Raw genomic sequence first — 13,429 nt, forward strand, 5'->3', positions numbered from 1 at the left:
ACATAATAGACACTCAATTTTTTTAAATTACTGAATATTGATTCTTTAAAAGAAGATCTTTATCACTAGACTTACAAGATGCTTCATAGCCCATGTAATTGTAGCATACTGTCAAATCCCACTGATTGAAACCAGTTTGGAGACGGGGGAAAGGAAAGGGCTCCTGTTTGAATTAATGATAAACTTAAATTGCAGAAGAATTTATACCCTTATTGTTTTCCAAAAATATAGTAAGAAAGAACATTTGCTAGCAGTGATTTCAGGTAGAGGTCAGGACCTGATTTAACAAATTGATTATACTAACTTTTTTTAAAAGCTTAATTCAATGGGAAGAGACAGAGAATTGAATTCTAGTTTCAGCTGTTTCCCTAACTTCTGGTTTACCTTAGGCAATAGCAACTTATTTAGTTCTCTAAGCTGTATTTTCTTCATCTGTTAATTAGTGAAAAGCTGAACTTTATAATGACTAAAGTTTCTTTCTCTTCTCAAAATCCTGTTTTTTTAATTAGCAGTATGTACCTAAGTATTAATAAATTTGTGTGCTAAAATTTTAAAAGTACTTTGTCTCTTAAATAAACCACACATCCCCTTTTCATATCCTCATACTTATTTGCATTATTTATTTGCATTAATGGACCCTTCCTAGATTATTTTATATGGTCGCTGAATTAAATAGGAAAGAAGGTAACTAGCTCAGCTGTAATTCAAATTAATAAAATTTACTGGAAGAAGTTACTTTATGTAAACCAGAATTCTAATTTTTATCCCTGAGAAAGCCTCTACCATTCTTGAAGAACAGTATTTATTGTATAATACTAGACCTTCTCCTGATGAAGCCAGTCTTATAGTATGCTCTACTCTGCTTCCTTTAACCTTTCTTTATTGAATTTGCCAATACTTCCATATACATTCCTTTAAGTGGAACGTTTTCCTCTGTTAAAAATTATATACCCCTTAAAGAAGCTTGACTGGCAGTCAAGAGGCCTGGGTACTAGTCTTGACATTGTCATTATTTTTATGACTTTGGACACATCATCCCCTATTTCCAGATCTGTTTTCTCTGGGCGGGACAAGTGGTTTTTAAACTAGATTCCTCAGAACCCTGAGAATTCCAGGGTACGGACTCGGACTTTCAGGAAGCTGAGGCTCTAGGCCTCCATCCATCCACCACTAGTTTAACCAGAGCCAGCTATGCTTTGATCTCTTCTAATATACTTAGACTTTATAAAAGTATATTAGACTTTTATAAAGTTTTCTTTGAAACAAAGGTTTTAATTTCCCCTTTTCCAAAAAAAAAAAAAAACACTTGAAAATCACAACGATCACTATCTACTATTATATTCTATGACCCTGTCATGTACAACCTTATCAGTCACTGAAATTCTTTGCTGAAAGTAGGTGTAGAAGAAGAGAGAAAAATCAAGAGGGCACTGCGGATAAGAAACAGGATTCCGTGGTGGGGGAAATAGTATTGAAATGACATGTTGGAGGTTTGAACAGTGAACTTCACAATTTTGCACTTTTGCACAGCTCTCAGGCACAAATAGGATCTCACTGTGGTACTTTTCTATAGTAAAGCCTTGGAACAGTAAAAAAATACTTTTTTCTTTATTTTTTAGAAGAAAGGAAATTGAAAGACTTTTGGGTGCCTTGAACATAGGTAAGTATCTCCTGCCATTTTCAGTCCTTCATCTTGCCTCTATCCTCTGTTAAATTCTCTGATTACGTTGAGCACACTGACTCAAACTTCATGTGTTAGTTAAGTTTCATGCTTTTGTTAACACTGGTCACAGCAGTCTGTCTACCTTGGTTTCCTTTTTCACAGCAAAGAGAAGTTTGTCGTCCCCACCATTCATCTCCAAATGTGGTTCAGCTTGTTTCTATTCCAATGTGTGTGAAGAGCATTTCCTCCCTTCCTCCCCTGCTAGTGTTCATGTCCTCTGAGTCAAATTCAGATCGCTTATTGTCATTTTGAAGCCATCCCTCTCTCTACCCGAGTCTATGTTATCTCCCCTGCCTACTAGTAATTCCTCTGTCTACTTCATTCAAGCTACACTTCTAGCTCCATCTCATTCTTTTTCCAACTCCATGCTTTCTTACGTGGTGTCTCCCTTTTGCCTACCAGGTCTTCCCACATCGGCTGCTCACATACCTGTTTCCTTATGTTCAAAACATACCATTTCCACCTCTTAGAAACTCTATTGCAGTAGTTCGATTTTATACCTCAGATACCTGTCAGCAAGGTGTTAAATGTGGCAAGGTGGTTTAGAAACCAAAGCTTTTCAAAAGAGAATGACTCTGCTGGTTGGTACCCTTGTCTCTCAGAAGGGCGTGTGAGTGTGTAGTAAATGCTTTCTGATGGCATCATGTTCTTGGTTCTGTAACGTGCTTGTGGTGGGAGCTCAGTAAATATTATACCGGCCTATCGATAATCTTCCAATTCTCACTCTCCACTTCAGTTTTCTTTCTAACTTTGTTTTTATTGTGTACACTATATGATTGTTCCAATTCTTTATTTCCTTACATGCAAATCATATCTTTCTACCTCAGGTGGTGACTGATTGCTTTAATTAAAATTATAAATCTCTCCATAGACGTGTTTGTTCCTCAAAGTTTGAATTAGCAGCCTCTTGGAGCTTGGTAATGCTTTTTGTCACTTTAGTTGCTTTTGGTATGCACCACTGTGCGCGCGTGCACACAGAAAGAACTCTCTAAATTCAAACTCATGTTCCACTGTTTTTAAAGCAGGATTAACAACTTTGCTAGAGTAAAAGACCTTCATATCAAATTTTCTTGTTTCATGCAGCACTCGTGAAATTTTCCCAGGCTTCTGTTACAAGAACTTCAATCTCAGAAGCAAGGATTAGTGAAGCTCACTGGTTTAGAAAAACAGGTAAAAGAAAATTCTATGGCTGTGGGCAACATTGTGGGGCAGTAGAGTCAACAGACGTGGATTCAAATGCTAGCTCTTTCGTTTGTATCTATGGGTACAAGGGTAACCTGCTTAACCTCAGGTTAATTATTTATAAGATGAGAACAATTATATATACTTTGCAGGATTATTAGTGAAACATTGTATGTACCTGGAACATCATAGGTATTCACTCAATCAATATTAGTTTTCTTCCTTTTCTATAAAAATGGGTCTAAACATAAAATGATGAATTATAACTGCACATCTCCAAGGTTATGCTCCTAAACCTGGTCTAGAATGCCCAATTTAGCTCTGAACATGATTCATCAAAATAAACTATATGCAACAATATGGATGAATCTTACATAGTGTTGAGTACATAATGTATGTACTCAAAGAAGCTAGGCATTGAGTACATATTGTATGATTCTGTTTATGGTAAAAAAATAACAATAGGCAAAACTAACTTATGATGTTAGAACTCAGGGTAGTGTTTACCCCTGAGGGGAGTTGAACTTTGAAGAGGGTTGATGGGGTTGCTTCTGGGTGTCTGGTTAAGATCAAGATTGTTCTTGATCTGTATTGGTTACATGGATATATATTCACTTTGTGAAAATCCATCAATCTGTACAATTATTAATTTTGTGGAGGCAGATACTACAGTAATAAGTAAACAGGAGCAATTCAGCAGTAATATCACAAAGTGGACCGATTCTACATGGACCTTTTTCTGCTTTATGGAGTTTACTGGGGCTCTAATGTAGGAGAAAGGGGAATAAATACAGCAGTCTGGCTTCTGAGAAACTTACGCAAATAAAGGTTTACTGATTTTCATTCTGCGAAAGTTTGAAAAGTTACTTTCCAATACTTTTTTTAATGAATTTTCATTTTGAAATGTCAAGGTGAAGATCATGCTAAACATTGCCTAATGGGGTCTTCCACTGCTCTGTGGACGATGTCAAACTTTACAGCAGTTTTCTTCAACCCTTGCTTGTAGTATACCATGTTCTTTGCTAAATTTTAACTTCTTTTCACCAATGCCAATTGCTGAGCTCCTTGGTGAGCCTCATTTTTTTTAGATGGATTTGTGCTAAGAATTTATTGTATATCCTCCAATTTTTAAAAGATTTTATTTATTTACTTTTAGACAGAGGGGAAGGGAGAGAGATAGAGAAGGAGAGAAACAGCAATGTGTGGCTGCCTCTCACTGCTCCTCCATGGGGGACTTGGCCTACAGCCCAGGCATGTGCCCTGACTGGGAATCGAACCAGTGACGCTTTGATTTGCAGGCCAGCAGTCAATCCATTGAGCTACACCAGCCAGGGCCCTCCATTTTTTTCTGAAAGCACTACTTCCATTGGTCATTGGCCTAGAATTGAAGATTGGAAGTAGTAGAAGTTTCTAAATTTACCTGGAAAATTTTCTCTAAAAGCTGCAGTTAGCTTTATTTTAACCCTGGTAATAGTACATATTAAAGAGTAGATCTCCGTAACCATATTATTTCACGTTAACTTTTAGCTTGGAATTTGGCTGTGCAATCCAATCAAGAGCCAGTGATAATGAGAGAATTTTTCATGCTTTCTTACAAGGTGAGTCTCTTCTGATAACTATCTCATGAATGTAACACAACAAGGATATAACCATTATGGCTAAATATAGAGTGGGATTGGCTTTAATGTAGGAACACTTGATACATGTCTAAGCAGGCATGACCTAGAGAGAATGTGAACCCTATAGGGTATAATGTGAGAACATGACTCAGGTCTCGCCATCATTAACAACCATCATGGAGCCTGAAGTTCTACCATAAGAGACTTACTTCCTTGCCTTTGAAAGAATTTCAGTCTCCCTGAGGCCTATATTAAAATATAACCATCTTTAAGAGGGGGAATCCTCTAAAAAATGATCAGTTATCAACATTAAGAAGGTTTATGGGTGTAAGTCTAGAGGAATATAGAATAGGTATCTGGGGACAACAGGGAGTAAAAAGGATGCTGAGAAGCCTGGGCCTACTTCATAATTTTTCCTAGAGCAGGTTCTGTGTGTAAAGATTTGTGAGCTTGTTTTGTAATTATAAGCATTTGTACATAGTCGTTAGCCTCCAAGGTAAAGGTTAAATGCCAGAAAGAAAACCAATATAGTATTCATGAAAAATAAAAGGAGAAGGGCTAAAGAATATTGTTCACACATTCAGGAAAATACAGTTTGATATAGTGAGATAGATTAAATGGTAAGAGTTTTGAAACTGAAAAGAACTATAGAGATAATCTAGCACCACTGCCTCATCTTCTATACCAGTAACCTGATACTGAGAGAGACTGGGTATCTTGAAATGCTATTAATTCAGTGATGGTGATGGTTATAATCACTAAACATTTGGAAAGATTAAGAAATAGTCTTTGGAAGTTTAGGTATAATTTTAATTAATTTAAGTGAAATAAATTACTTTTCATTTCGACATTTGTGATAGCACAAGTAGGATTCCATGTGGAAATCCCAAGTGGCCCAGAGTTTTATTTTAATACAAAGCAGGGAGTATTTTTCCCCCAAAGCTAGAGAACAAGTTTTAGTGATGAGGTTATGTCTAATGCCTGTCAAGATTTGGCATTGTCTCTTTCAGCCATGACAATATATGTACTAATTTCAGCTCTATTCAGTGCAAAGGGGAAATCTATTTGCCAGGAGGGAAAACAACTTAGAAATTACAACATAAACCAAGAAGTAGATCACTAGATAGAAATACAGGGCCGAAAGGATAGTACTTGTCATGGGGAAGGCTAGGAAAACTGTGAAGAAATGAAACATTTATCTCTAGAAAGGTGCTTAAAAAACAACGGAAAGTAATATAAAATTGAAACCATAAATTAATGTTATAGTCTATATCATTTGTAAGGTGAGATGTGCTTTGCCAGCTGAATTTTCTCATTCAGACAGAATATTGCTGATTTTCATTCTGCTTGTTTGTGTTCACCTGGCAGAATTCTCACTATTCATTGGTGTTTTGGTTATTTCTTACCAGCTGTCCCTGTTTTGTCCTTCTGATGAAGTAGTTATGATTTCACAGAAAACATGCTTACTGATGGCAACTTCAGTTGATCTGGAGCAAGCGAGACGCGCTCTAACATCTTTTGAACAGGTAATGTGTAACCTTCAAATAAGACAAAAGAGTTCAGTGTACTGTTTGGTACGTTTGCCTTCCCTGATGCAGTTCTTTTGATTCTCTTTAGAGAATTCTTTCTTCCCTTCCAGCAAGCATCTTGATTTGCAAAGGTTTATAATGGCTAATTCCTTCCTACGGAAAGGTTACCTTTGGCTTGGCCTCTTCTTTCAAAAGGATTGAATGTCTGTCTAAAATGCCCCTTCCCATGGACCACTCTTTCTGAATCTCCTTTTAAATATTCTCTGTCTTCATCATCTCCCTGTGATCATATGTGGTCCATAGGAGTTTCTTCTCTTGCTTCCTTTCACATATTTTCTAAGGAAGAATTCGTCTACTCCCAGAACTTTGATAAGCCATCTGAAATTATTTACGTGGCCTGTTGTTATTCACTCAATTGCATTTGCTTTTTTTGGCCCATGTCTTTAAATACGTTATCATTAACTCAATTTTAACAAAAAGACAGAATTCCTACCTTTGCCTGAATTTCACTCTGAGCTTCTTAAACTTTACCCTCTTGGGGAGATACCAGCGTCAACATCTCAGTCTCCCATACACCAGAGTATCAGTTTGCCTGTAGTTCTTTACCACCTTCCTTTCAAGCTATGAAAATTATCTCCAAGTTCGACCGCTAGTGTTTTTTGTATGATTTTAAGGTCTAGATACCTACCATTTTTCTCTTCTCTAGGGGGGAAAAACCTTCCCAATTTCACATATTTATCAGCTTCTTTCTTTTTTCCTCTGCTTGATGTACATCCTTCTTGCTGGTTATTCACTTCCTTCCATTAATCTCTTTTTTCATAGGATTCTTCAGGTCTGCAACAAACTCTCACAGATCTCTGCTGACGCATTTTCTTTCCTTTCTCTTCCCTTACTGAGTACAACTCAAAAATCATATGAGCACCAAGCACTCTGCTAAGTCCTGGGGGTCAAGAAGACAAAGTCCTCATCTGTAAGGAGCAAAGTGTCCTCTTTTTAAAAATCTTTACATTGTACAAAATGAGAAAAGAATCTGTGTGGCCCAGAGCAAAATAAAAAAAAACAAACCATTTTTGCTTCTTAACAAGCAAGGGCAAATGCAATTTTATTTTCGATAACATTTTTATGCCTTACTAAAGAATAATTATAGCATCTTGTTTTTGCATTGTGCTTTTAACTTTTTTAAAAAGTTTTCCTTTTAAGTTAGTAGTCCTAACTTTGTTAAATTTTTGTCTCAGTGAATAGAGACCAAATTGACCTGAGAGCAATTTCACAAACTCTTAAGCACTATTCTTAATTATTTCCTTTGTTTCTAACAGCTATTCTTTTTTCTTCCTGTTCTTTCTCTTACACACCCTTATGTTTCATAAGAACTCTCTAACTTAGTAACCCTTATGTAACTAACTTTCTTTGCCTTTGAAAGGATATCTATGTAGATAATTGAAGATGCACTTCTGCCTTTTACCATCTAAATTCAGTCCCTATGAATGATGCTCTGTCTCTCTAATGAGGACTTGTTGAATTCTACAAATACATTTCCTTATTCTCTAAGTCCTCATAAATTGAAATATTTTTAAATAAACGGATAATGAAGGACTACAGATATCCTTCATAATCTTATCAACATTGTCTCTACTCTCTAGAGCATGAGGTCAGGGGAAGTGAAGGATGCTTTAAAAAGTATACAAGTGTAGTAAGTGGAATTTATCAAGGAACCACATCTTTTTCCTAGAACAGGGGTGGATAACTTATTGCTAACTGGCCAAATCAGGCCTGTGGACTGTTTTTCTATACCCTGAGAGTTAAGAATGGTTTTTACATTTGTAAAAGGTTATAAATTAAAATACAGAAAAATACACGAGAGTTTATGTGGCTAGGAAAACCTAAAATATTTACTGTGTGGCCTTTTACAGAAAAGTATCCTGACCCCTGTTCTAGAATATTTTTTAACAGGCTTATTGTGCTAAAATTCATATACCTTATAATTCACTCATTTAAAGTATACAATTTAATGTTTTTCAGAATATTGACAGAGTTGTGCAACTGTCAACACAATCTAATTTTAGAACTTTTCCTTCACTATAAAAATCCCTAACCAATTAGCAGTGACTTTCCATCCCTATCACCAGCTGTAAACAACCATCTACTTTCTGTCTATTGATTTTTGGATATTTCATGCAAATGTCATCATACTATTTATAGTCTTTTATAACTGGCCACTTTTATAATTTTTCAGTAATGTTTTTTAGGTTCTCTATGTTGTAGGTTGGATCAATACTTCATTTCTTTTTAATGGCTGAATAATATTGCATCGTATGAATTCATCACAGTTTGTTTGACCACTCATTCATTGATGGGTACTGAGGTTTTTCGAGTGTTCAGATATTATGAATAATGCTGCATGTCCAAATTCTGTGTGGACATGTGTTTTCATTTCTCTTGAGTATATATACCTAGAAGTGGAATTGCTTGGCCATATGGTAACTCTATGTTTAATCATTGGAGGAACTACCAGACTGTTTTCCAAAGCAACTGTGCCATTTTACATTCCCACCAGCAATGAATGATGGTTCCACTTTCTCTGCCTCCCTGCCACCACTTGCTATTATATCCTTTAGATTATGGTCATCCTAGTGAGTATGAAGTACTATCTCGTTACAGTTTTGATGTGCATTTCCCTAATGATGTCATTACTAGTGATGTTATGACTAATGACAGAAGTATGCTGAGCATCTTTTCATGTGCTCATTTGCCATTTATATATCTTCTTTGGAAAATGTCTATTTGGATTTTTAAAAACTATTTACTTTAGGGTGGGGAGGGAGAAGGAGAGGGACAGATACACCGATGTGCAAGAGAAACATAGATCAGCGGCCTCTCGCATGCCCCCAACCAGGGACCTGCCCCACAACCCAGGCATGTGCCCTGACCAGAAATCAAACCAGTTGGATGACGCCCAACCCACTGAGTCACACCAGCCAGGGCATAGAGATCTCTTACAAAATCCACTAACCCAATTCATGACCTACCAATACCTTCACCTTTGGGGGCTATAATTTTAACATATCCATTTGGGAGGGACACATTCAGACCATAGCACAGTGCGTGAGCAGCATCTCATTAGTTTTGGCATGTTGCATTTTCTCATTTTATTCATCTCAAAGTATTTTATAATTTTCATTTTAATTGTTTGACTTGTTTATTTTAGAATCTATTGTTTATTCTCTTCTTGTTCTAATCTCCCCCACCCACCCCACCCCCCATAGTCAGAGTGCATACTTTGTGAGACTTGAAGATATTTTAAGTTTACTTGAAGTTTCTTTGGTGGCCTAGCATGTGGTCTATCCTGAAGAAAGTGCTCTATGTGCTTTAGAAGAATGTGTATTCTTCTTGGGTTGGTGGAAGCCTGTGGATATATCTATTAGGTGTAAAACCCTATGTATAGTTTTATACAATTGCCTTTTAAAAGCTAAGAGAGGACAGAAGAAATATATCTTTATATTGTCTTTTAGAGTTATGCAATTACTTTTACCGGTGGACTTTTTTTTTGTTGTTCAAATTACTATCTGACGTCATTTGCTTTCAGGCTGAAGAACTTCTCTTAGGTTTTTTTGTAAAAATGGTTCTGCTAACAACAAATTCTCTAAGCTTTTGTTTATCTGGGAATTTCCTGATTTTGCTTTTAGTTCTGAAAGATAGCTTTGCTGGACATTAGATTCTTGCTTACTGTTATTTTCTTTAATCACATTAAATGTGTTATCCCATTACCTTCCTTATTAAGACAGTGTATTTGCTGAGGCAATGTCATCAGACCTTCTTTGTGTGGTTTCCTTTAGTTGTTTGAACATATTTCAAATAAATTCTTTGAAAAATAAAGTGAAATAGATTCTTTGAAATCTGTGTCTGCTATGTTCAACATCTGCATCTTTTCAAAGTAAGTTCCTATTGCCTGTTTTTTGTCCCTGCATATGAGTCATACGTTCCTGTTTCTTTGCATATCTCATCATTTTTGTTAAAAACTGGACATTTTAGATGATATATGGGAACATCTTTGAACACTGATTCCCCTCTAGGGCTTGTCGTTGTTAATATTTGCTTGTTAACTTGTTTAGTGACTTGTCTGAGCTAGTCCATTAAAGTCTGTTTTCCCCACAGCCATATCACTCCTCAGAGGGCACAGTCTCTGCCTGCACAGTCACCCTGGCCCCTCTTCCCCAAAAGGATGAAAGTGGTTTTTAGCAAGGACATTTTTTACTGTCTCTTTCCCTAACCTGCCTGTTAAGCTTCTAAATGGCTTTCTTCCACTGGTAGCATGCCCAGATATTAGTCCTGACTCTGTGTGTGTTTGAAAATGCTCTTCAGCAGAAATTGAAGAAGAAGGGATCTTCTTAGCTTTTTTTTTTTCTTCCCCTGGTTCTCTCTGTAAACTGCGAGCTGGTCTAGTATTCTGCTTGTTGATATCATTGAGCTATCAGCCACCTCTTAAATGTTCAACACTAAGATCTCTATGGATTTTTTTTAGTGCCCTTAGACTTGAACATTTCCATGCTCTGTTCCAATTAAAGTCAGTGTTTTTAGGGAGAACTACAAAACTCACTCTTCTAATGGCTGGCCCTGCCTCCTGAGCAGAAACTCTGTGCCTCTTACTTTGTCACTGGAGGCAGGGACCGTGACTCATTTCTATCAGAGTTCCAGTCCAGCTCTGTGAGTGGAAGACTGGGCAGGAGTCATAGTCCCTGGCATTCTCGGCTTACCTTTCCCAGCATGGAAACCCTATCCTATAAGCAAGCTGAGGTAAAGGGCAGTTGAGACCTAGTATTCTCAGGATGCTGTGCCTGGTATGTAGTAGGCACTGGGTAGAGGAACAGAGCTCCAGGCCTCTCAGTTGGGCTTGTTTTATAATAGAGTTTCTGCAATATAGACCTGGGGAAGAGAGATGAGAAGTAATGGCAGTGTGTTCCTTCTGGGAATTCCTAGCATGGAGTCTGAGGATAGAGGGAGCCCCATCTTCTTGGCCACACCCACTTAAAGTAGTACTTACTTCACACTGAGCCAGGGGTCTGGTGAGCAGATCATGACTAAACTGCCACAGGCGCTCACTGTTCTTACTGAGACTTACAGATTCTTGGAATAGATTTGCTATATGCCCTTAGGCCAATTTCTTGAGATTTTTCATGATCGCGTCTTGTCATTTTCAGTTATGGTTGCTTTGTTGGGGAGAGGCTTCATGGAGCTCCTCACACCACCATCCCAGTAGTGCTTCTCTTCTCTCCTAGATTATTAAAAAAATTGACAATGCTCAGATTTTCTATTTAATCCTCATTTTCCTGGGACATTAAGAAAAAGTACAAGTAGAGGCTAATGTTTCTATATAAATCCTAAAATGTTCAGTTTAAACGATCATTTTATTTTTAGCTGTTTTTCATGAAAATGATATCAAGATAATATTAATTTGGTTAAAGTTTTGTTTAGTTGAAACTAATTTTTTTTGTTCATTTTTGGTAAATAGGCCCGTTTTCTGAATCGTGCTCTTGAGCAGATCCATGAATGCAGAGAGATCTGGACTGTCCTGAAGCAAACAGGTATAGTGGGAACTGGGAGTTTGGTGGTGCAGTTACAAAGCATGTTTGAAACCCGAAAAACTTAGTCTTTTGTCAGCAGAAATTTGTGCCAGAGCTTGATAAACAGTCAAAATGATTCTTTTAGAACTAATTTTTCCCCAACGTATGTCTGTATTTTGACTCCCTGGCACACTGCTTGAAGTAAAAATATTTTTTACTTTGCTTTTTATACAAATATGGTATTGAGTATATATGACATTATTGCTCTCATTGTCTGTCTAATTTAATCAACTTTTAATGTCGACTAAATATAGGCTAAACAGTCTTCTAAACCACAACCCCGACATCAGATACTGGTAACATTTTGTGGTGAAATAGTAATAAAAATAGTAGTAAACAGAACAACAATTAAAATTTAAAAATAAATTTAAAAAATAGTGGTGAACATTTTGAAGTTACATAGTATCTTGTTCCTGTTTCTTCACTGAGGTTGGTACTGGCTTTTATTTTTAGATAGACTTTTAAATATTGTGTCCATCTGTTCCTGTTTTAGTTAGAATTTTTAAAAAATCAATAGATAATGAATTACATGTCTTTTCAGATTCTATAATCATTTTTTTCTCTTTTTAAGTATTAATATTTTGAATTATAATAGATGTCCTAAAATTAACTAATCATTGCATTTCTTGAACAAACTCTATTTAGTCATAGTGTCTTTATTTTTTAAATGTCAATGAATTTTGTTCCCTAATAATCCTAAATTATTGGTCTGTCATTCTATTTTTTTAATAGTTCATTTTTTATTGTGTTTTTCTCCATTACCGTTTATCCCTCTTCCACCTCCACCCCTCCCCACCACAGTCAACACACTGTTGTCCGTGTCCATGAGCTCTTTTTCTTTTTTGCTCAATCCCTCCATTCTTTCAGCCCCGGCCACCATCCACAGCTGTCAGCTTGCTCTCTCTGAGTCTGTCTCTATTTTGCTTGTTAGTTCAGTTTGTTCATTAGATTCCACATATGAGTGAAATCATATGGTATTTGTCTTTCTCTGACTAGCTTATTTCTCCTAGCATAATTTTCCCCAGGATCATCAATACTGTCACAAAAGATAAAATTTTCTTCTTTTTTACAGCCAAATAGGATTACTTTGGGTAAATGTACCACAGCTTTTATATCTACTCATCTACTGATAGACACTTGGGCTGCTTCCATATCTTGGCTGTTGTAAATAACACTGCAATGAACATAGGGGTGCATATATTTTTTTGAATTAACGTTTTGGGTTTCTTTGGATAAATTTCCAGAAGTGAGATCACTGAGTTAAAAAAGCAGTTCCATTTTTACTTTTCTGAAGAAATTCCATACTGTTTTCCATAGTAGCTGCACCAGTCTGCATCCCCACCAACAGTGCACTAGGTTTTCCCCACAACCTTGCCAGCACTTGCTTGTTGATTTATTGATGACAGGTATTCTGACAGCTCTAAGATGGTATCTCTTTGTGTTTTTAATTTGTATCTCTGATGATTAGTGACATTGAGCATCTTTTCATATGTCTATTGGCCATCTGTATGTCCTCTTTGGAGAGTGTCTATTCAGATCCTTTGCCCATTTTTTTTAATTGGATTGTTTGTTTTCCTGGTGTTGAGTTGTATAAGTTCTTTATATATTTTGGAGATTAACCCCTTTCACTAGCCTTATTTACAGTAGCCACCAGGACCTGGAAATGGCCCAGGTAAGTACCCATTAGTAGATGAGTGGATAAAACAGCTATGGTATGCTTATACAATACAATACTACACAGCCATAAAAAGGAAGAAA

The 13,429-nt window shown here is 36.6% G+C and overlaps 1 protein-coding gene across 1 annotated transcript in view; it reads left to right on the top strand.

Annotated features, from left to right (window-relative positions):
- Positions 1–13,429, top strand: part of TEX11 (testis expressed 11) — a 111,017-nt gene that overhangs the window by 83,619 nt on the left and 13,969 nt on the right. The window contains exons 20-24 of the mRNA XM_045847378.1: positions 1,620–1,660; positions 2,807–2,893; positions 4,433–4,503; positions 5,934–6,050; positions 11,560–11,632. Coding sequence (XP_045703334.1) covers positions 1,620–1,660; positions 2,807–2,893; positions 4,433–4,503; positions 5,934–6,050; positions 11,560–11,632 — 389 coding nt within the window. The remainder of the gene's footprint in view (positions 1–1,619; positions 1,661–2,806; positions 2,894–4,432; positions 4,504–5,933; positions 6,051–11,559; positions 11,633–13,429) is intronic.

This window comes from Phyllostomus hastatus, unplaced genomic scaffold (assembly GCF_019186645.2).
Source record: "Phyllostomus hastatus isolate PE091 unplaced genomic scaffold, TTU_PhHast_1.1 phas_contig_551, whole genome shotgun sequence".
NCBI classification, from domain to species: Eukaryota; Metazoa; Chordata; class Mammalia; order Chiroptera; family Phyllostomidae; genus Phyllostomus; species Phyllostomus hastatus.